The sequence below is a fragment of the Desmodus rotundus genome, chromosome 6, assembly GCF_022682495.2.
Source record: "Desmodus rotundus isolate HL8 chromosome 6, HLdesRot8A.1, whole genome shotgun sequence".
In the NCBI taxonomy this organism is placed as follows: Eukaryota; Metazoa; Chordata; class Mammalia; order Chiroptera; family Phyllostomidae; genus Desmodus; species Desmodus rotundus.
This window is the reverse complement of record NC_071392.1, coordinates 85,683,583-85,707,792: the sequence shown is the minus strand read 5'-3', so window position 1 is coordinate 85,707,792 and position 24,210 is coordinate 85,683,583. Positions and strand designations below refer to the sequence as shown.

At 47.0% G+C, this 24,210-nt stretch overlaps 2 protein-coding genes across 2 annotated transcripts in view; one reads left to right on the top strand and one right to left on the bottom strand.

Annotated features, from left to right (window-relative positions):
• Positions 1 to 24,210, top strand: part of KEL (Kell metallo-endopeptidase (Kell blood group)) — a 171,567-nt gene that overhangs the window by 14,784 nt on the left and 132,573 nt on the right. The gene's annotated exons all lie outside the window — the stretch shown is intronic.
• Positions 19,973 to 20,911, bottom strand: TAS2R40 (taste 2 receptor member 40). The gene has a single exon (XM_024572860.2). The coding sequence runs from the start codon at positions 20,909 to 20,911 to the stop codon at positions 19,973 to 19,975; it is 939 nt and encodes a 312-aa protein (XP_024428628.2).

Here is a 24,210-nt window from a genome sequence, read left to right as displayed (position 1 = left end):
GGATCCCCTTTGTGTGACCACAGGAGATGTAGATGCTCTGGATGCCTGTGAACGAGTTTGGTCTGGGTGGACATACCCCGCAGCTCTCACCATCCATGGGAGATGCAGGTTCCATAAACACAGTAAGTCGAGAGATGTGCTGGCAGTGGTGAGCTACTGTTACCTGTTTGATGCATCTTGGTGGCAATGCCAACACCAGCAGTAGTGGATGTGTCAGTGGGGAGAACACGTGGATTGTCACCCTTAGCAAGCTGGGCGTTGACAGTGGTATCAAATGTGGGACCTGGCCAATGCAAACCTGCACTACCTGAGAGCATTTGGCTGCCTCTGGCAGGCTGGGCTGCAGAAGTTAGGCCCATGGTTTTGTGCAGATGGTACCACTTTTCCAAAAATTGAAGACCCTTTAGGCTCCTGCCCATCATTTGCTTCAGATGTGGGCTGAGAGGCGGTTTCTGGATCCGAGGGAGAGTTGGAAAGGTGGGTCCCTCTGCTAACTAATGTTTTGGGTAAATGGGTGGAGACATCAGTGGAGGGAATGCTGCCTTTTGGTGCTGAATTTTCAGACTTACAGTGCTGTGTGCAACGGGAAGTGGTTCTTCCTGGAGATACAAAGAGAATGGAAAATCACAGCCTGAAAATGAAGAGAAATGTTTATAGCACAGGTGTCTATGGCAGGGTTGAATTAGGCAGAGGTTCTGTCTACTGGAACACAGGTGACAGCAGAGCCCATAAAGGGTAGTCTAGTGCTAACAGGAGCCCTGGGTTGGGAATTTTTCTGCTGCTGAACACCAGGGGTCCATAATGTGGGCTGAGCAATGGTTTGGGGGCAAATACTATAGTTTAGGTTGGGGCAGGTGGCTGTCAATTCTGCCTCTGGCTTGCTGGGCTGCAGGAGAAGTTAAGTGCACACCTTTGTGCTGATAGTACCACGTTTTTCAACATTAAGGAGTATTTAGGCTACTGTCCACCCTTGGCCCCAGATGTGGGGTTAGAGGAGGTTTCTGGGTCCAGAGGGAAGGTTGGAAACATGTGTCCCTTTGTTGTTCAAGTTGATGGTTTCATATGGTGCAGGGGTCCTTCATTGCAAAAGGTCTGGTGGAGAAAATGCCAGGGTGCCCCAGCTTCATAGCATTGTACCTGGGCAAGTTGGAGGAGTCTCATACTAGAGTCTGGAGAAAATCTAAATAAGACAGGACAAGTACGGGAGTGGTGTCTGGGTTAATGACCTTAGAATCTAAAGTAGGCTTAAATGTCAAACATGCAGAAGCCTAGGTTGTGATTATGGAAAGGGTGGTCATAATGGAGATGGGTTTGGGACTGTAAACTGGTGTACTTCCAGAAGGGACTGGATGATGGCTGGCTAAGGCAAAAGGAGGGGGAGGGTCTACACCCATTGTTGTTGGGGACTCATTTCCCTGGGAGGGCCCCTGGACAAAGAAGAAGGCTGAGCTCCTAGGAGCTGTGGAGTGGTCAAAAATGGGAGCTGTTGTGGTTATGAATGAACGAATAAGGACTGCATTTTCTTGAAGTGGAATTCCCAAAATGCAATTAGAATGAAGAGACTCAGTGTGAGCAGCAAGAGAAGAGTGAGGGGGAATGTGTCTCTTGTTTCCTGATCAGTATTTGATGTCAGAGAAGGTACAGGGACAAAGGTTCTGGGGGGAGCCACGTTGTTGGTACTAGCAGGGACCTGCCAAGTTTGAGTGACCAGGGGCGGGGTATGTGGCGAAGACAAAGGAGGGGCACTCTGAGTGGCACTGCAGGCAGCTGTGATCTCCATTTTTCTTCTCCAAGTTCTTGTCCCACTGACACACTCCGTGTTCTCACAGGTGAGCAGGCTTTTGTCCAGAGAAATGCAAGGAAGTGTGGGTTGGGGGGCAGCTCCCCTCAGTCCCACAGCAGTAGCTCACATGCCGTGGAGATGTGTTGTGTGCAGGGCTTCCTGCTGGCAGAGGCCAGTGGAGAGTAGGTGCTCGATGACCAGTCTGTAGGACATGGTGCATGTCCTTCCCAACATCTGTGAACCTGGCAAGCTGGGCGGGTGGTCTTCACCCAGCACGTCCTTTGTGGGTCTCCCACAGCAGGGAGCCGCATCGGGTTGGGTCAGAGAGTGCTGCTACATCTGACTCAGGTTCAGAGGAGGCAGGACACCTCCCCCAGGACTGTATGAGCTTGTGAGCCCCTGGCCTTTGGGGGAGGAGCCCCTGGGAGACAGTGGGGCATCCCCGCTCAGGCTGTCTTGTGGGTGCTTGGGATGCAGGTCCAGGGGCCCAGGACTGCACTTGCCGGAATTGGAGACTGTCATTCTCCAGGGACCTAGATGTCAGTGATAGATCCAAACTGCTATCGGGGCTGTTTCGAACATTTTGTGCGTTGATCTCTTGTGTAATTTTGTTTGTTTTTTGTGGTCTCTTCTTGGCTATTCCTTTCTGTATTTTTAGTCAAGGAAATTAGAGGTTCCCGATGGTCCAGGCACATAGCCTTGACTACCTGCTCAGATGGTGCATGCTGGAGAGAAAATTAGGGCCCTGGAGGAGGGATGTGGATAGTTCTCTAGTGTAAATCACGGGTTAGGAGCAGAGAGCATGGGCTTCTCTGGAAGCTCCTTCCCGGTCACTGAAGGGATCCCATGGCCTTTGGTGGAGGACACTGCCTCCTGGGCTGGATGTAACAGCCAGATGGTAAAGGTGCCCAGTGCTGGTGGATCATCCTGTGATCAAGGCCCAGGGCAGGTGCAGGAGCAGCAGCAGGGTGGTCCTGGCCAGGGCAGGTTTCATCATGGCTGTTAAGGAAAATGACCAGGTGATGACCACCAGGTGAGAAACAGTTGTTATGGACAGAGATTCGAAGCTTACAGAGGACATTTCCCATTGAGAGCAGGGTCTTGCACTAAACGAATGAGAATAGAGCAGGACACTTAGGGAGCTTCTTCCTTTCTAACTCAATGCTGCTATTGGCTGGCTGGGCTACAGAGAAACTAGGCCCACACCTTTGTGCTGTTAGTACCATTTTTCCTGATCTTAAAGACTTTTTAGACTGCTACCCATCATGGGGGGCCTCAGATTTGGGCTGCGAGGTCATTCCTGGGTTCAAGGGGTGATTGGAAACTTGGTCCCTTTGCTGACTAATTTGCAAGGCAAATGGGTGGAGACAGCAGCAGGAGAAATGCTGCCACTGCATGGTGAGTCTCACATATAGGTAGTGCCATTAGCAAGGGTGCCCAGTTCTTCCTGGAGATACTAGGAAATTGTAAGTGTAGCCTGGAATGAGGAGAAACGTTTACAGCACAGGAGCCCATTGCAGGATTGAAGTTTGCAGAGATGCTGTCTACTGAGACACAAGTGACTGTAGAACCCCTAAGGGGTAGTCTGGTGCTAACAGGAGTACTAGGGAGAGACTTTTCCTTTCACTGATTGTAGGAGTCTCTTATGTTGGCTGAGTGGTGGTTTGGGGGCCAATGTCATGGTTTATGTTAGGACAGGGGTCTCTCAAAGCTACCTCTGGCAGGCTTCACTGGACATGATAATAGACCCACTCCTTTGTTCTGATGGTACCAGTTTTCCCAAAATTAAAGGTTTTAATTTTGGGAAAAATTTAATTTACTGCTGCCCATCATTTGGGTTCAGATGTTGCCTGAGAAGTGGTTCCTGGGTCCAAGGCAGGGTGGTGGTAAGTAGGTTCTACTGTTGACTAATTTTTTAGGTAATAAATAGGTGATAACTTTAATGGAGCGAATGCTGCCTCTGGGTGCTATGTGCCATGGACCATGAAGAGTCATTCTTCCTGGAGAAGGGGAAGATGAAAATTCCTAGCCTGGGAAGGAGGAGAAATGTTTACAGCACAGGTGTCCATGGCAGGGTTGAAGTTGACAGAGGTGCTGTATAATGAAGCACTGGTTACTGTAGAACCCATGATTGGTAGTCCAGTGCTACTATGAGTACTGGATTGAGGGGTGCTCTTCTGCTGAGCATCAAGGATCCATAATGTGGGCTATGTGATGGTTTGGGGGCCAATGCAATTGTTTAGGTTAGGACAGGTGTCCCTTCAATCTGCCTTTGGATGGCTGGGCTGCAGGAGTTTGGCCCACAGCTCTATGCAAATGGTACTACTTTATTCAACTTGAGTTTTAAGCTACTGTACATCATTGCCTCTAAATTGGGGCTGAGAAGTGGTTCCTGTGTCCAAGGGAGGGATGGAAACTTGGCTCCCTTGGCTGGCAGAAGCCAGTGGAGAATAGCTCCTCGATGGCAGGTCTGAGGCTTTTCATGGTGTATGTCCTTCCCCAACATCCGTGAACCTGGCAGGCTGGGCAGATGGTCTTCACCCAGCACATCCTTTGTGGACCTTTGGCAGCAAGGAGCTGCATGGGGTTGGGTCAGAGAGTGCTGCTGCTTCTGACCTAGGCTTCAGAAAGGACAAGACACCTCTCAAGGTGCTTGTGTGAGCTTATGACTTCTTGGTCTTTTGTTGAGGAGCCCATGGGAGACAGCTGGCCATCCCCACTGAAGCTGTCTTCTGGGTGCTTGGGATGCAGACCCAGGGGCCCAAGACTGCACTTTCAGAAAGTATGGACTCTTTTGGTTTCTAGGGACCTAGATGTCAGTGATAGATCTGAACTGTTATAAGGGTTTCTATTTTTATTTTTATCGTTTTGTTTGTTGGTCTCAGTGTGATCTTTTTGGTTTTTGAGGGTCTCTTCTTGGACCTTCTTTTCTATATCCTTTGGTCAAGGAAGTGGGTTGGTTCCTGATGGTCCCAGCTCCATACTTGACTACCTGCTAGGTGTTGAATGTGGGAGAGAAAATTTGGGCTCTGTAGGAGGGATGTGGGTGGTTCTCTAGTGTCCAAACTTCCTGTGATCTTGGGTCAAGGCAGGTGCAGGAGCAGTGTCTGAATAGTGGCCAGGTTGGGCTCTATCATGTTTGACAGGGATAATGACCAATGATGACCACCATGTGAAAAATGGCAGCCATGGCTTGAGAGTCAAAGCCGATATAACAAATTGCCCAACAAGATCCTAGTCATGCACCAAACAAATGAGAATAGAGCAGGACACTGGGGGAGCTTCTCTCTCTCTCTCTCTCTCTCTCTCTCTCTCTGCTTATTTTGAGCCCAGTGTGCTCTTACATATCTTTAGTCTGGAGTTTCTGACATCTTTGGCACGTTAGTGAGAAAGGTAAGGTTGCATGTCTAGCAAAAGAAGAGAGAATTTAAAGAGCATGGGCTGGGGCTTCAATGAGGACCAACTCTGGGCTTTCTAGCTCCTGGAAACATTGCAGTGATGGCAGGTATTTAGTACCTGATTGCCCACAATGCTCGAACTGTGATAAACATTGGAGTCCCTATCCCCAGAGTTCGTCTTGCTTTGGCACTGGCTCTGTGGCTCCTTGGTGTATTTCCTGGGGTCCTAGAGTCCAGAAAATGGTCAGAGCTTGTACTGGAGCCACCAGATCCAGCTGCAATGTGACCCCCATTTGTGGGATACTGCCCACGGTTCCCATGAGGCCTGGATGCAGGTGAAATTCCTATGTGCCCATCAGCTTCACCAGCCAGGTGTGAAGGTGTCAGAGTAGTGGACATGGCACCCAGACCTGACTGGGTGCTGTGCCCCATGATGTCCCTTCTTGGCAGGTAAGTCTTTTCTTCACTTCTTCTCAGAAACTTGGTAATCCAGATGGCAGTTTCAACTTTTATACGGTGATATAGGTAAAGGAGTTCTCATACCAATTATCCAAGATATCCCAGTTCTCTTTTCAAAAATCTGAGAAATATATTAAAAAAATGTGGCTCAAGGTACCCAGAATCATAGAAAATGGAATTCAACAATATGAAAGGGGATTAAAAAATTTTTAAAGAAAACTTTCCTTCATTGATCACAGTGATCACAATCAGAATGTTATCTTAAACAGTAGGAGTGCTGGGGAGTCTTTCCCATTGGGCAAGATGGTGGCCGGGGGAGGTTCTTTCATGAAGAGTGTCAAAAGCTGGAAATATGAATGGATAGGGCTTGAGCACATTAAAAGCTAGAAATATGAATGGATAGGGTCCTGAGCCTGCCAAAAGCTAGCAAGGTAATTGGATAGGGAAAAAAAGCCCTCCTGTCCCTATCCCTGTGTGAATAATGTGCTTGAGCAGGAAATCATATGGTCTCTGTGACAGAAGTCCACCATTCTTTTACGTTGTACAACACCTGAATAAAACCTCTTTCATTTTGCCCCAGTGCCTGCGTCACAAGTTTGGCCTTCATTGTGGCGGGCAGCCGAACCTTCATTTGTTTGGTTATAGCTTTTGGGATCAAGTAGACCTTGGTAAGTCCCGGACGGCCAAGGCTGTCATCCCAGCTACTTGTGGCAGGCCATCCCCAGGAGAGCAGAACTGTGAGGGTTTCCCAGCAGCTGCTGAGAGCTTTTCTCAGGAATGTCCTGCACGCTTTCTCAATGTGTCAGCTGCCTGAAATGCTTGGCTGATGAAAGGAGATGGATTTCTTGGGAGCAGACAGACTCCAAGACTGTGTAAGTCTAACTGATGTGCACTGCCAGGATCCTCTATTTCTGCTGCTTGGGCTTTGTGCCACTTGAGCTTTGTGTCACTCGGGCTTTGTGCCACTTGGGTCCAGTTAGGACCATTTGTGGTACTGGTTGGTAGGCTATCCCTGCCACTTGGGCTTCAGGCCATTTGTGCTTGGTTTGGACAGCTTGTGGTATCAGTTGGCAGGGCATAAGACACTAAGACTTGCTTGTGAGCACTCATGTGCAATAATGGAATTGTGGATCCAAGTTCTGTTTCTATGTTCCCACTTTCCCTGGGGTCTTGTTATGGTTATGATTTTGGGTTTGTACTTTCATGCCATCAAGGGTTTTTCCATTTCAACTCCTGAAATGGGAGCTTACTGGGCCAAATTGTAGCAGAGTGGTCCATGTACAGCTATGATCCAATGACTAAGAAGGAATTGGTTTTTTATTGTAACACTGCTTGGCCTGTGTATACTATACATTATGGGGGAAAATGGCCCCTAACTGTTTCCCTAAATTACTACATTATCATACAATTGGAATTGTTTTGCTGACAGTCAGGGAAATGGGGTGAAATCCCTTATGTCCAGACATTTATGTCTTTACACAATAAGGATTTGAAAAAGACAGGGAACAAACTAATGATACAGAGACGGGAACTGGCTTCAAAACCTGTCCCTGATAATAAGACACAGGAAGAAAAAGAAAATCAGGAAATGAGTCTCTTTAATGCCCTGCCTGAACCCAGGGGATGCAGTATTAGCAGCAGAAAGATCCCACCCCCTCACTGCTAGGTGGTAGCCTGTATGAGGAAGGAATGGTCTTCCCTTCAAAGACCTAGCAGGGCATCCAGTTTGGCCAGGGGCGAGGCAATAGCCTACAGGTGGAACAAACCAGGACGGCCAGTCCACTAGATACTATTGGGCCCATACTCCATTTTTCACTTCAGATTTACTAAGTTGGAAGAATTCCAACCCCTCATGTAGGGAGAATCCTCAGAAAATGATGGATCTTATTACCTCCAATTTTGCCACACACTATTCAAATTAGGCAGAAGTATAGGCTCTCTTTAACATCCTGCTAGTGGCAGATAAAGGGCAACTAGTTATAAATAAAGCTAATAAAGAGGCTTATTGCCTCCATCAAGAGAATCCCAATGGGACCCCCAACGCAGCAAGGGCAATTCCGTTGACAGAGCCCAACTGGGACCCAAATAGCGGGGACCTAGTCTTCCTAGAATATTATAAAAGGTGCAGTTGGAAGGGCTTAAGAAAGGGGTGCCCGAACAAAAGAGCCTGAATATGATACAGGCTGTTCAACAGAAATCAAACGAAGACCCTTCTGAATTTTGAAGGGTCTGGTTCCTGGACCCACAGGCACCAGGAAATGTCTACATGATAAGCATGACTTTTTTTGGGTGAAGTCCCCTGCATCTTAGAAGGAAGCTCCAATGTTTAGATGAGGTGCAGGGAATGAATTCCTCCCACATGGTGGACATAGCTTTTAAAGTTTATCATGCCTGAGAAACAAGGAAATTAAGGCAGATCACTCTTTCCTTAGAAACAGTGCCAGGAAACCACAAAGTAAGGTGGACACAAAAAGAAAAGAAAGACCCAGTAGACATCAATCAGTGTACCTATTGCAAGGAGGAAAACCATTGGAGAAAGGACTGCTCAGAACTCAAAAGGAAAAATAGAAAGAATAGAAACCCTTGTTGAGAAATATTAGAAGAGAGCGAACTGGCTGACAGCAGGGTGCTGGGGAAAATACCGAGCCATTTTATTTAAAAGATAACCTAAATGTTGCCTTGTGAACCACCATTATTAAACCTGGCCACCCTATTCCCAGACCCAGAGGGAGGCTCAGACCTCCAGCATGATTGTTTAACCATCAGACAAAGCTTATTCCAGCAGACTGGATCTATTGGACCAGCCACTGACAGAACCATACTGGGAATTGCATACATTTGGGAGTGGTTTCATGGAGAATGGTCAATGATGAGCAGTAGCCACTTTAGGCAAGGTAGTAGGAGTCCAAACCCTTGCCATAGGGACCTTGGCACAAAAGGTTAGACTAATAGCCCTCACCAGAGCCTTAGAATTGTCCCAGGGAAAGAATATTAACATGTACACTGACTCTAAATATGCCTTCATGGTAGTCCATGCCCACGGGACAATATGGAAAGAAAGAGGACTCTTAACCTCAGGGAATAAGAACATCAAACATGAAAAAGGTATTTTAAAGTTGCTAGTGGCAGTGAATCAACCCAACTGGATTGCCATAATGCTCTACCCAGAACACCTGAGCAGAGAAAAATGGGTTCCGAACCAGCCAGGGAAACCAAACTGCCAATAAAGCAGCAAGATGAGCTACTTGAGGGCTGCCATTTCTTGGGGCTTTAATTCTCCACCAGGACTTTTCAGAATTTAAACCCCATTACACAGAACGAGATGAGGAACAGGCTTGTGCAAGGGATTCTCTGACACTGACCCTAATTCTATGTGGAAAATCAACACTCAAGATATGCTTTTGTGCCTGAACCTCTGTTATATCCTGTCTTCAAACACCTACATGAAGGGGCATCCACTGTGAAAGGGATGCTTTAATGGGCCACATTAGACCCCATTTGAAGTGCCCTCATTTACAAAGGACCATCCAGAAGACTACCCAGGCCTGTCGGATATGTACCAAAAACAGTCCTAAGACAGAAAGGGCCCCAGCAGGAAAGTGAGTTTATATAAAGGGATATGCCCATTTGAGGACTGGCAAGTTGACTTTACACAGATGCCTAAAACCATAGGATACTTAAATTCTTACTAGTTTTTGTAGACACTTTTCCTGGATGGGTAGAGGCATGTCCCACTAGAACTCAGAAGGCAACTGAGGTAGCAAAACTTCTAGTCAAATAATATTTGGGTTTGGATTTCCTTACAGGGTTTAAAGTGACAATGGAGCATTGTTCACTTCAGAGATCTCCCAGAAGATGGGAGAGGCACTACAGATTCAATGAAAACTACATGCATTTTGGAGACCATAATCTATGGGGAAGACTGAGAAAATGCTCTACACAGTAAAGAACACCCTGGTGAAAATATGCCAGAAAACACATTTGAAATGGGACCAGGCACTTTCTATTGCCTTGCTCTGGATTAGGGTAGTGTCCTGAAGTGGGCTTAAATTAAGCCCCTTTGAAATAGTTTATGGGAGACCCAAGTTTCTGTTTTAGGAACACTCCCTTTTATTTAGAGTATGAATCAAAAATCAATATGTACAACATCTAGGGCAAACACTAACAATTTTGCACAAGTTTGCTCATTGCAGGTCCATCTACCCATCTGATGAGCCCTACACCCATTCCAGCCAGAAGTCTGAATCTTACTAAGACCTAGAAGACTCAAGGTCATGAAGGCAGTTAGCTGAGCAATGGACCAGACCCTATGATGTCTTGCTGACAACACATGCTTCCCTAAAGCTCATGGGAATCAAGTCCTGGATCCACCACACACGAATAAGTGAGAGTTGCCTGAAGAAGACTTGGATCTTTCTGCTGTTGATACTTCAAGGGAAAGCTGGACCTGCACTCCTGAAGGAGATATACAATTTTCAGAAATGGACAGCATCTCCCAGAGCCAAGTACAATGTTACTTTTATTTTATTCTGCATTTCCCAGACAGTGGCTTCCTCAGCAGATTTATCGTGTGCCACCAAAAGCCCCACTGAGGATTAGACATGGGGATACCTTAGTCTCTCCAATTTCTGATTTCACTACAATTTCCCCTGCACTACTAGACATCCACTCACTAAACAATTGGTTGCCTGCACAATAGGTCTCACTTTGGAAACCCATCTGCAACATTGCCTTTTGAAACATGAAGCAGTCTCCAGCTTCACTTGTATAGCAGTGCCACCTTTTAGACACCGTGTATGCTTCCCGCTGAAGACAGGATTCCTTCTCCATTGTGTAAAGGTTTCCCTCCATTCCCGACCTCCCCTTTTCCTTTAGTAAATAGTAAGAATCTCTGAACTTGGAGATAAGTAAGACTATGTCCTTTGACAGCAGGAAGTAGCTACATAAGGTGACACCTTCACCCCTTTACCCTTGTAAGATTACAAAGGTCCAGAGTTTTGAAAAGGGGAGTTGTTACTGTAGAGAGTTAGTTGGAGTGCTGGGAGAATCTCCTCCATCGGTCAAGATGGCTGCAGCAGGTGATTCTTACACTGAGCGTGACAAAAGCTAGAAATATGAATGAATAGGGCCTGAATGGATAGGGCCCAAGTGCACTGAAAGCTAGAAATGGATAGGGCCTAAGCCCACCAAAAGCTAGCAACATAATTGGGTAGGAATACAAAGGTCTTTCCTCCCTATTCCTATAAGAATGGTGAGCTTGAGCAGGAAATGAGATGGTCTTTGAGATGGAGTCCATGATTCTCCCAGGTCATACAGCACCTGAATAAAACCTCTTTTCTTTTGCACCAGCACCTGCCTCATGAGTTTGGCTTTTGTTGCCAACGGCAGGCAGCCAAACTTCCATTTGGTTACGAGAACCCAGTGGCTATCAACTGAAGTATCTGTATCATGGGCTGTGTTCAATAAGCTGTAGTAAATTCTGACTGTTTTTTTCCTTTTTAAAGACTTAACGAAGCTGTCCCACTTCTGGGAATATATCCAAAGGAACCCAAAATGCTAATTTGAAAGAGCACCTCTATGTTCATTGCAGCATTATTTATAATCACCAAGATAAGGAAGCAGCCCAAGTGTCCATCAGTAAATGAGTGGATGAAACGACTATGGGACATTTACACATGACAGCTGAAGTGGGGGAGGCCATGGGGGAAGAGATTGAGCAAAAAGGTAAAAGGACTCATAGACGTGGTGGTGATTGCTTTGGAGGAGGAGTTATAAGGGGACTAAATGATAATGGAAAAAATATAGTAAAGATTAAATATAGAAAAATAAAGAATCCAAGTGAAACATTGAACTTCTGACTTTTTAACATTCAATTACTCCATGAATACAATTAATAACAATTTACAATTTTCTATGAATTATATGCCTACCATGACTTTCTGAATATTCATTCATTATTGAGTTGGATATTTATTTGATAAATTAAAAGCCAACATTTTGCAACACAGTTTTCAGGTAATTTAGTTTGAGAGTTGTTTATCAGTATGTTGATTTTCACTCATTCTACTTTCAAATAGTATAATCAAATTCTACAGGACCTCACTAGAACCATAGGAGCTGTAAATGCAGGTTGAAATGAGAGCTGTGATTATAGGAAGTGCCCAATGCTGACAGATAATGTATGTACCTGAGAACATGTTTGTTGCAATTAAGAGCTGGCTGTGTTGTGTATGTTGTTGTCCATTGTGAATATTTACGTTTTGTACTCTGACCACTTTTAGAAGTCGTCCACAAGTTAAAGGAATGTCACCTTGATAGACCACAGAAAAAATGTCATTTTGAGATGATGCATTTTCCTAGGTTAAAGTTTGGTACCTTAAACATTTAAATTTTTAAATTGTCTTTTTAAGGCTTTTACATTTTTATAATTGATGTTCAGATAATGATAAACATAAAAAACTATGTCCCAAACCAGTGATTTTCAACCTTTTTCATCTTACAGTACACATCAACTAATTACTAAAATTCTGTGACACATTAAAAATACAGTTTTTGCTGATCTGACAAAAGTAGGTATAATTTTGATTCATTTACATTGGATGACTATTGTCAGTGCCATGGAAGAACAAGGCCAAGTTATCCCACGGAAGGGTGTGCCAAATGATGGAGGGCTTCCGCCGAGCGCCAGGTGGCCACAGGGATGTGGTCTGTGCTCTGTAAGGCCTGGGAGATCAGATTACTTATAAGAGGCTGGTGGTCTTGGACAGTGAATCCTATGGGCAGAGTCGAACAATTATGGAAGCCCTTTCAAATGCAAGAAGATTTATAGAACTACAGGAATCCAGCATCAGCTCTCATTTTGTCTGAGCCATTGTTCCTAAAGGGCCACTGTCTTCTTAAATGATGCTTCCCTTAGGTCACAGGTGGCAAACACAAGGCCTGCGGGCCGAATCCGGCCCTCCACCTGGTTTTATCCAGCCCGGTATCTTGTTTCTACCTGGCGGCAGTGCTGAGCTCTTGCTTAACTGTTAAGGAGTAGTGACATTTATTCAGTCTTAAAATTACATTTGGCCCTTTGAAGGCAACCTCCAGGCTGATGTGGCCCCTGGTGAAAATGAGTTTGACACCCCTGCCTTAGGTCAACACTTGTCAAAGTTTGAAGCTGTTACATGGGTCTTCAGGTTTCCTTCTTAGTTATTTCACTTTCTTGTAAACTGATTTTTCAATGAAGCAATTTTCCTGAGACTTCCTTATAAGAATCACTGCAAAGCAGGTATAAGACCTTAATTAATTCATTTAGGTGTTGCCATTCTCTACAGTTATAATATGGTTCTCATATCTTCAAGCTTATTCATGCATACCCTGTAGAAACACTTTTCAAATTACATGAATTATTCATGGCATTTTGAATTCATAGCAATTTTCAAATGATTAAATTCTGTGAACTTTTTTCTAGTAAAGTAGAATTCATTGGATAGAAACTGATGATAGAAGATGCTTTCATAAAGAGAGACTGTAGAGAAGCATAAATGCATAAAACTAGAATGAGTTAAGAAGTTGGGTACTCTGATTTTTTACATCTCTTTCAGGTTATGAACCTTGAGAAATTTAAAATATCTTTGCGGATACAGTATGGTGCAGTATACGACCTACATATAATCTATCTGTGTATCTATCTGTCTAGAGAGGGAGGGAGGGAGAGAGGGAGCGGAAATGAATTACAAGTTATTTTCTTCCACTTAGCAAACACTTGTTGGGTGCCTGTTTTATGTAGAATTATATTAGCTACTATAAGATGTATTACCCACTCACAGGACTGTTTTCATCAGTTAAAGGAGTCATCTCAGTTAAAGTAAATGACAGTTGGCATTAAACTCCACCTCATCTTTGAGTGTATCTTGAGGACTACATAGATCTTCATAGTAAGAATATAATTCTTTTTTATTGTTATTATTGTCCAAGCCCATACATTTAATTGGGGACTAAAAGGCCTCCTCATATTAAACTAGTCTAATTCCCTAGAGTAGAAAAAGAACTCTTGAGTCGATGGATATGCTTATGGCATAGGTTATGGTGATGTTTTCATGGTATATACTTATCTCCAGATTCCTCAAGGTGTATGCATGAAATATGTACAGCTTCTTATGTGTCACATACCTCAATACAGTGTTTTTTTTAAAGAAAATAACCGGTACAATATCCAGCGTCTCTCCTCCATGCCCCATGGAACCCTCGAGACAGAGGCCCATTGCCCCGTGGGGACCCGGGTCGTGGCTGGGAGCATGTGTTGGAGGGTGGCTGCAGGGCCCTGGGGAGACACGACCTCCGAGGGGCTAGTCTTGAGTTTTTCCAAGGGGTTTTCCTGGGTCTTGGAACCAAAGGCAAGGACATTTTTCTCGCTGCCCTTATGAGTAGAATTGTAAATGTTAGGTCCTACTCCACAAAGCAGTGAAATGAGATAGGAAGCCACACAGGGGTCCCTGGGGTGCCCAGTCTTCTCAGAGTTGAACTGCCACCCCTCCCGGCAAAGCATTTCTGTCACTTGTGGTTCCAGCTGCACTGAGGGCCTCCAGCCATCATTTATTATCCAGCAACTGGTTTGAATAAACCCCAGATTTACTTGCAGTCTCTGAAGGCTCTAGGCAGGAGATGCAAAGAGCAGCTTTCCCTAGAGGGGGCTGGGTGTAAGGGAACCCCTTCTCTTTTGCATCCTCAGGCTGTGATGGAGCTCTGAAAGGGTGCTCAGGGGGACATCTGTTTCCTCAGTCCCCGTCTCCTCTCACTGGGCCGGTGGGGCTGAGACAGAAGGTTCTGCCCGGAGTTCCCCTCTCTGTACTGCAAGGAGATAAAGCAAGAAGATCGGGATTCATTTTATTTTATTTTTGGGGAGAGGAGTTTTAACTGTGACCGTTAAAGGTACATCGCTGACCCCACAGTACACAGACCTCCACTGAAGCAGTTCCCACTTTGTAATTCAGGGAGTTGCTCCTTCCCAGGCTCTGAGCTCTTGGAGGGTGTAATTTGTATTGTGTTAACCTTTGAGTTCTTAGCATCCAGTACAGTGCATAGCCTATATGCCCAATACAGTTTTGTTGAATAAATACACTCATCTTTGTATGGTGGTTCATAGTTTACTGTGCACACACATATGTTTTCCTTTGGCTCTCAAAACAACCCCATGAAGTGGATATTATGACCATCTCTGTTTTCCACATGGGGAAACTGAGGCTGAGAGAGGTTTCACAACTTCCCAAAGAGCACCCAGAATGGGGACTCAAATCTCGATCTTTGACACCAAAGCCTGGGTTCTTCCCATGTGCCGCATTGACTCTAGGCATTTCCCATCACCACCTAAGAACCAGCCACTTACTCAGCCATCTGAGCAGGAAGACAAAAACATTGCCCACTGGGCAGGTCCAGGAAGAGATGTGCAGGCTGGTGTTCAGTCTGCCAGCAGGTGTTCATAGGAGTGTGAGCATCTCAGGGCCAGAGGCGCGGCCTTCAGAACGTTCCCAAGGCCCCTGTGGGAACCAGTTTATCAGTTTTTACTCCTTGTTATCAACTACTTTCAGCATGGTATCTTTGAAAGCTTTAGGTAAAAAACGTGTTTGTTGCCTCGTGTCCGTCCTTAAAGGTTCATGGTTGGGGAGAGGGGACTAGAGTACTAGTTGTTTGTTTGTCTTACAGAGAACTGAAGGGTTGTGTTTTAGGGATTGCCAAGGGGTGGACGAAAGCTGGAGAAATGGAAAGTGGCAAAAATATTCGGACAGTTGCAATGTTCAAAACATGGCAAAGCTGTGATGAGTGTCTCCAGTCTACAGTTCGGGTGACGGGTTTGGAGGTGTGTTCAGTGCCTCCGCGGGCTGGAGAGAGTGCTTAGTGCAGAATCGGCACACTGCGGTTTGGGGGACAAGTCCGACCCAAATAGGTGGGTCAAACGCCTACTTTTGTAGAGCCCACAACCTAAGAATGCTTTCTGCATGTTTAAACGGCTGAAAAAATCAAAAGACTATTTCATGCCATGTAAAAATTATATGACATTCACATTTCAGTGTCCGTAAAGGAATGTTTGTCGGGGCACAGCCGTGCCCATTCATCCAGTGTCTCCAGGGGCTTTTGTGCTGCAACAGAAGAGTTAAACACTTGAGACAGGGACTCATGTGGTCCACAAAACTTGAAATGTTTGCTGACCCCTGACCTCGTGCCTGCTTCGTTCAAAATAGGCAGTCCAAATAACATCCAGGGGGTTGAGCCCTGGAATTCTAGATGCCTTTTGTTGCCGGGAGGGGTACAAGCGCCCCGACCCCCTCCCCCAACTTGGATGATGGAGCTACTGTGGAATCCATGGCTGCGTCCTGGGGAGCCTGTGGTCCGGGCCTCGCCTTCTGTGTGCGTGGGCCAGTCAGGGCTCTGGCCTTCTCACACCTCACAGGACCCTGCCTCTCAGCCTCACACCCCTATCTTGGCGGTACTCACAGCGAACATTTATTCAGAGCTTCCTCTGAGCCAGACACTTACTTCTCAGGATGAGATAGGTAATCCAGGGAGGTAGGTGTCATCATCATAGTTATGGTATTCCCCTTTTACAGATACAGAAACCGAGGCTCAGGGAGATGCCATAGCATGCCCCTGTCACACACCAGTAAGTGTCAGAGGCAGGACCCAAACTTCAGTCACCTTGACTCCAGCGACTGCATGGCGGCAGGGAGGGGCGGGCAGGTGTGCAGTGGCTGGGCTATGATTGTTTTTCATTGCTGTTCTACCTCGGAATTCTTCCCTTGGATCCCCTCTCACTGCTGCCGTGGCACCCAAACCCAGCCCAACCCAGCCCAACCCAGGGGATTGTTGATTCTTTTTCTCTTTGGACTGTTTTTTTTGAAACCACTTCTCTCTTAATTTCTCCTGATGCAACTGAGAGGGAGGCAGAACATTTCTGAAACACTTTACTTAAAAAGATAAGGAAAACCAGATGAGAGACAAACCAGAAATTTATAGACAAATCCACCCCCTCCCCCTCCCCACAGTGAGGCTGGTCCACAAGCCAGCCTGGCAGACACAGCACCTCTGCAACATGGCCCCCTGCACAGAGAAGCATCCCACCCCTTGGCCTTCCCTGGGAACTCTGGCGAGGCTGAGCTATGCTGCTGGCGGGGATGATCCCCCAGGCCTAGCAGGAACTTAAGTGCAGCATGGGACTGGCCCAGTCTGTCTGTGGCTGTCAGCACTTTCCCACTTTTTATTTCCAGCTCCTTGTGGGGCAGCCTTGCACCCCACACTCTCTGTGCTGAATGCCACTGCTTTCTGCCTGGGCTTGCACCTGCTGGACCATGTGCCAGGTTCCAAAATGCTTCCGTCCTCCCGACAGAAACTTCTAACCATGTAACCTGTCCCCTCCCCCCAGAGGACACTGGCGAGCATTTCCCTCCAACTTCCAGCTCTGCTACAGCAGGCAGCTCCTGCTCTGTCTCAAGAAGGGGTTCAGAGGGCTCCCCATCTGCAAACGGGGAGGTTGGCTCCCCAGCTGTTTATTTGTGCTCCTCCTCCCATAATCCAGCCTTTCTGAGTATGTCAGAAATTGCCATTCCTCCCCCCTCTCCCCTGAGGATTGCACTTCTGTCCAGCGGGTAGAGGGAAATTGAGTGAGATGGGTGGGCTCCGTCTCTCAGCATCTCCCGCTTTGTGTCCTGCTGTGATTGCATCTGCTTTCAGCTGCCCTCCCCCAGTTTGAGACTTGGTTCATTGGACTTCAGAGTTTCTTTTCCCTTCCTTAGTAGATGTTTCTGCCCTAGGAGCTCAATGTCAATAATAAAAGAGAATTCCTGTAGAGTGTACTCACAGGAGAGCAGACACCAGGGTGGAACTTAGTGCACACTGAGTTATTAGAGAGGAAGGTCATGTTCGACTGTGGGACAGTCTGGTGACCCTCCAACCCAAGTCTTTAGCTCTGCCCTGGCCACTAGTCTTGTCTTCATGTGCGAGGACTTGACCAGGCTGGAGACCCCAGCCTTGAGCTGGGCCTTCCAGATTGGAGTTCTGTGGCGACCAAAACCCCCTTAGCTGTTCCACGTGTCCAGCGTGACTTTGTGGGTGAAGGAAACTTCACATCATAACTTTCAGCTTTTCTCGGGACAGAGGTGTCACATAGAGTTTGCAAAATGGATCCTTTAGGATTTCTGACTTCTGTCTAAAGCCAACCAATTTGAAGACAGGGTATACTGGCTTGTTCTGGAAGCTTAGGTGGGTTTTACAGGAAGAAAAGAAGGAAGGAAAGATGGGTGGGAGGAAGGAAGGGAAGGAGGGAGAGAGGAAGGAAGGGAGGGGAGGTTGGAGAGCTTTATTTGAAGGTAGGACACATGAATATTGATAAGGGTGTCACATCCTCGAGGCTCTTGACAGCTGTCTGCCACTCTTGCAAACAATGAGGGAATATTTCTTCATAATAAGCATGCAGAGGGACTATGCAGTTTCTCATCTTGGCACGGTTCAATTAATGACATGGTGGCTTGAAATCAATTTTCTGTTTTTCTCTGTGCTGCATTAGAACACCCTCAGTGGGCATGTGTGCATGTATTATTTGGAAAAACATATTTCTCTGTTTTTAGGAATTAGAATGAATCCTCAAAATCTAATTTGTCTTCCTATAACAACTATGCCAACTTTAAATAGTCATATAAATGTCACTTAGGAAAGCTACCAAAATAGTGTTTCATAAATATTTTCCTTTCCAGTTAAATAAGTCCCAAGACTCTCTCTGAAATACGTGTTTGAGAGCCAGGAGCTCAGATTTTGGTCTTTGCCACTGACCTTACGTATTCATTTGGGAGCTACTAAAGTTTGATAGAATCAGTAGCATTCTTTTTACATTTTCTTCAGTAATTCTGATTTTATTTTTTAGCTTTATTTTTTATTTATTTTTATTGTTGTTCAAGTACGGTTGTCCCCATTTTCCCCCGTCCCACCCACCCCCAACTCTCACCCTCAATCCTACCCCCCTTTGGCTTTGTCCATGGGTGCTTTATACATGTTCCTTGACAACCCTTCCCTTTCTTTCCCCCCTTATCCCCCTTCCCTCTCCCCTCTGGTTACTGTCAGTGTGTTCTTTATTTCCACATCTCTGGTTATATTTTACTTGCTTGTTTGTTTTGTTGATCAGGTTCCACTTATAGGTGAGTAATTCTGATTTTAAAAATTGCAAACACAAGAAAACCCCAGCTCCTACATTTCTGATTCCAAGATGCCTGAGGGGTGGGGTGTTACTTTGTGAACTGCCCTTTAAGGCGATGTTGACGGTGTTTTTCTGAAGAGTGACAACGAAGAGTAATGTTTTCCTTCTCCACACACAGCCACTCCCAGAGAGCCTGCCCTTGCCCCACCAGTTACTCTGAGGTGACCCAGAACTGGTAAAGCCAGAGGCGCAGGTGTCACTGGCGTTGTCAGTGAGTCAGGTGAAGCCAAATAGACCTTATTTAACTCTGGCCTCTTCCTATTTTCTTTCTGCTTCCCATAGCTTTTCCCCTTATTTTTCATTCTCCCTTTCCCTTCTTCTCGCTGTGTCCCCCATTATCTGGAGAAACAAAGCATTTGTTTGACAGTCCACACAGCCACCTGCCACCTTGTGTCTCATCCTTCTCTCCAAACAACCTCCCGAGATGGCTGCTCTTTGCAGACTCCCTCACTGCTCCCATCACCTTCTCTGGGAACTCCTGTAGCCTGAATTCTACGTCATCACTCAGCTAATTGTGTACGTGGCCTCCTTGTGGTCAAATCTGAGCCTTCTACTTTGCTTCATTTTCCAGGAAACCTCTGCAGCACTTGGGGATTGGGGCCAGCCTCTCTTCCCTGAACCCTTTTCTCTGTAGGTGTCTGGTTTCCCTTCTCTCCTCTTCCTTAACTGGTGGTTAGTAAGGTGCCTTAAGTAGGGTGACCAGACCAAGATAGACTTGAGAATTAAAGGTGCTCACTGACAACAGGTGCAAACAGAGATCATCCCAGGCAAATGAAGATGTCTGTCACCCTATTCTTACGGCCTGGGGACACCGGGGAGGAGGAAGTGGAGAGGCACTCAGGGCAGAATGTGAATGAGCAGAGAGAGATCAAGGAACATTCATAAACCCATCTAGGAGCTGCTTAGCTACTTCTGCTAAGAAGCTGAAGTTAAAAATTCAACTTCACACTTATGAGAGGATGCAGTTACCTGAGGAGGAGTGTCCCAGCAGGATTAGGAAAAAAGATGGGCGAGGAGGAGAGGTCCAGGTGAGGAAAAGGCAGAGTTGGTTGGACCAGGTCCTGTGGGCTCCAGTCACAGAGGCTGCCCTTACAGGTGAAGATGAACTCAGGACTGAAGCCGCTTCCAGGCTCTTCTCAGCCCAGGGTTGTCCAAGATCAGCAGCACTGAGTGGCCAGCTGGGTAGGCAGCCATGATGATTTTGCACAGACTATTCCAGGAACTGTTGTCATTGAAGACATGAGACATAGAAAGAAAGAGAGCCCCTGTGTTGAAAATGTAGAGAATGAGAAAGTAGCTGGTAGCTCTGATGGCCCCCACCTGGGCCTCCATGCTGGGGTCCCTGGATCCTGTGGCGTTGCTTTCCATGCGTAGGGTGTGTCTCTTGAGAGAGAGGATGAGCAGGGCGGCCGCCAGGATGAACATGATGAGAGGGATGAAGACTCCCAGGTTGTAGAGCAGGGCCAGGTCGACCACACTGGTCTCAGAGAAGTACTCCTTCCGAGTGGCATTGGAGGAGGGCATCAGAATGGAGCTGTTCACATACACGTTGAAGATGTCTTTAGAGAAGGGAAAGCTAAAGCCTGAGGAGATGAGCAGCAACAGCCTCAGAAGCCCAGGCATGAGCACCAGGATCTTGCTCCTCATCATGGAGAACAGCAGGTGAGTGAAGTTTGCAATTTTCAGACAGTAGAAGATGGTGAGCCAGGCAGCAAGCCAGAGATTGGAGTAGTTCAGAAACACGACGATGACTTTGAAAGGGATGTACACTGCGTTTTGGTTATAAATGACCCAGAAGAGTAGACTATAGATATTCTCCAGCATCATGCAAATCTGTAGCAAGAGCCTGGAGACGCTCAGCATCAACAGGATGCTGTGGCCCACAGGGAGCCTTTTGCGTCGGGCCCACTCAGCCCCATGGATGGCCACGATGAAGCTGTTCCCGACAATGCCAGTGACACACTCAATTCCAGAGACCACCAAGGTCAAGACGACCTTATCCCTGGACATGCCTTTGTCCACAGCATCTGTGTTCACCATCGCCATCCCTTTGGGCCCAGACTTTCGGGTTTCCTTGCCAAGAACTGGCACCTGTTCTGCAGTCTTCTACCTCTCGCCCAATGATATTGTAACGTTTTCTCAGTTAATGGTCATTTCTAATTTTTCTTCATTTGCTTGTCACATGACTACAGGTTAGAGGCTTGAAATGCAAATGATGACAGGATCTGGTTACTGGCTGTCTCCATTTTTCATAAATACCATTTGTCTTGGGCTTTCAAGAGCTCGCTGGGGAGACTTGGAGACAGGTATCTGCCACAGCACCTTCCTGCCTGGTTTACTTTAAGCCCACATCCACCCAACAGGGCTCGAGTCCCAGGTGAGGAGGCTTTGTGGCCCTTCCCTCACAAGGCCTGTTACCTGCTGAATTATTTGTAAAAATGCTTTCAGATTCTCCGATGTGCCTTCTCCTGCTTCCTGCATTGTCTCTCTTATTTGGGGAGTTTTTATTCCTGTGGTTGGCACGTTTACAAATAAGAAATTCCCATCAGCTCATACATGAACATCTTTGACTTAGAACCACGTTTCTTCCAGAAAGGCCAGCTGTTATAATGTCCTCAAATAGTACACAGAAAAGCCAACTTTGGGTGCTATTTGGGTGAACTAGGCGCGAGAAAGGCGCGGTCGTCACATTTTCCTTGTGTGTGTGTTGTATCGCTGATTATAATCAACTGGTGTCCACATCACTGCTTGAGCTCAGAATCAGGTGGAGGTGGCCTGGGAAGGCTTCTGAGTGTTCTGAACATGGTGTTGAGTTTGGGAAATGCGACACAATACTGTAACTTGAAATATGACTCCCTACTAGACCCTGACCGTGAAATAGCATGCACTCCAGCACTTTAAAGAATATGTAGGCGCCAGGACTCATTCCTGATCCAGTTGCTCAGGACCTGGGCGTGGGGCCGGGTAAGCTGTGCTTTCACAGGGCCAGGGCTGCGGGCCAGTCTCAGCTGGGGCTCCGGGAGGCTGGGCCACGTCTCATCTGCACTGGTGTGTGGTCTTGTGCTGTCTAAGGTTGGACAGCATTAGTGCACCAGGGCTAACTATATTTTTATCGGCCAGCATTTCCATTTAGGAGATTACATATATTCGGGGGGAGAGAAAAATCTGTCTTCTCTTGAAAATGAGAAGATCTGGCAACATGGGGCCTGCGGGGTGACTCAGCTGCAGTGGAATTGTGCCTGCCCACCTGCAGCCAGACGTGTACACACTTCCCAGTGTGTTGCAGCGCTCACCCATTCCTCGGGTGTCCTCGCCCCTGTGCCTCGGGCCAGTGTGCTCTATTACACTTTTTATGACATAAAGGGAAGGGTGATAAAAACCGAGTTCCCCGACCCACCAAGTAAAGAAGTTAGATTTATTTTTATTATAAAGTAGTCTTGCACTATTCAGTCATACTTGCAAACATCGAGGAAGCTGTGTTTGGAGAAATGAAAGTTCCTGTGGACTGGCAGGCTGGCACAAGAGTGTCCCCAGCGGCTGTATTCATAGCAGCCAGAAACGGGGAGCGGCGTTTGCTGGCAGACAGCTGCAGCGTCCGTAACTTCTCTCACTTCTGCTGAGAGGAAAGTAGTGTTTGCCAGCAGCTCCCACGCGTCCCAAAGCCCCACACTCATGTTTCGGTTTAGTTCGTCCCAATTTAGGCAAAAAGGTAAAAAATAACATCTCCTCCCCAAATTTCTCGCACATGATTGCTGATTTCCACTGTTCTGATACCATCTTAATTGTTGGCTTTCATTCATATCTTTCTTTGGTTTTACGAGGTGAATGGAGGCAACTTTATTTTAGGGAAAATCTCAGTGGTAGGGGGTGGGATCCAGCCACCAAGGGTTTCAGATTCTTGGCTGCTTTGTTCAAAGCTTTGGTGCAGGTACAGAATGGAACGTATTTGGAAGAGTCTGATTCGAGGAGCTGTTTTCCTCTCACTTCTCTCGCAAGTACCAGCTTGCAGACTCGAACACGCTTTTCACAGGAGGAAGGTTGGAGGAGGAGGGCCCGACACCGGGGCGCCCCTCGTGGAGGCAGAGGAGGGGCTGCAGCATGCCCCACCACACCCCACAGAGCCCCGGAGGCTTCCTCGTGTCCACAGCAAGGGCCTGGGCGTTTGCGGAGGGGGCAGTGGATTCCAAAGGGGTCCGGTGGTCCTCTCAAGGCAGCTTTGGGAGCAAGGGCAGAGGAATGGCCTTGGGAGAGACCTCCCTGGGCCCCCCAAGGCTCTGTTTGACCCCAAGTAACAAAGATGTTATTTCAGGGAGGACAGGCAGGAGAAATTCTGAGCAATCCTGTAGTGATACTGGTCACATCTGGTAAGACTGGAAAAGCACGTGTATCATTGGTTTAGGGGGCAGGGTCGGCTCAGTGCGACAAACAGGAACATGTTTCTTTCCTTTATGACGGGCTCAGCTCTGTGCCGTGGCAGCTCCCACATGCCACCGTGGTGTTGGGCAGGTTCCATCTTTTCTAGGCCTTTTGGTTATGAGCACTCAACTCAGTTTGGTTTCCTAGTTGGTCTCAGTCTATTTACCTTCTCTCTCTCCCTGAGCACAGTTTGTGCTGAGGCCCCATCTGCTTGGGTTGGAGGGCCAGCTGGGCTCTGGGGCACCCATCCCTCCCTCCGCAGCCCCAGCCCCGCCAGGGCACTGCTGCAGGGAGAGGACACAGATGCTTGCGGCTTTATTTTGTTGGTTCCTGTGGTCAGTGTGCTTTCCTGGGCTTGCTGCTTCTTCCCTGCCAACACCACCTAGCTCTTGGGGGTCTTGGGGGACTGGCATTTACACTTGTATGTGGGCTGTCTGGTGAGGAGCACATGGGGATGTTGAGAGGGCTCTGTGGCAACTCTCCAGGGTGCTGTCTGTCACTCCAGCCACCTTCCCCTCGTCTCCCTTCCCTTTATACATACAGAGCTCCGTGTGGTGATCACGGCTGATTTCAGGAGAGCTGCTCTTGCTGCCTCCCAGTAAGTTTTGCGGGGAGGTGTCCATCACCAGTCCTCAGCTGCTTTCTGTGGGTCTCTCCTTCGCAATCCTGTTGACAATCACCTCAGTTACCTGAAGGGCTTTAAGAAAACATACATACCCGTGTCCCACCCTCAAAGATTCTCAGCAATTTCTCTGGAGAAAAGTTAAGCATTTGGCATTTCCAAAGCTTCCCATTAAAATTTTAACATGGAGCAGGGGAGGGTGGGGAACCCTTTGGGGTACTTACCTGCTTGGCTTACTGTGTAGGCTGTAGGGTTGATTCTGGGGTAACAGGAACCGGACCACCGGGCATCCTTGTGGACGTGACAG

Excerpts from the sequence above, each read along its gene's own strand:
- TAS2R40 (XM_024572860.2), bottom strand. The coding sequence starts at position 20,911 with ATGGCGATGGTGAACACAGATGCTGTGGACAAAGGCATGTCCAGGGAT.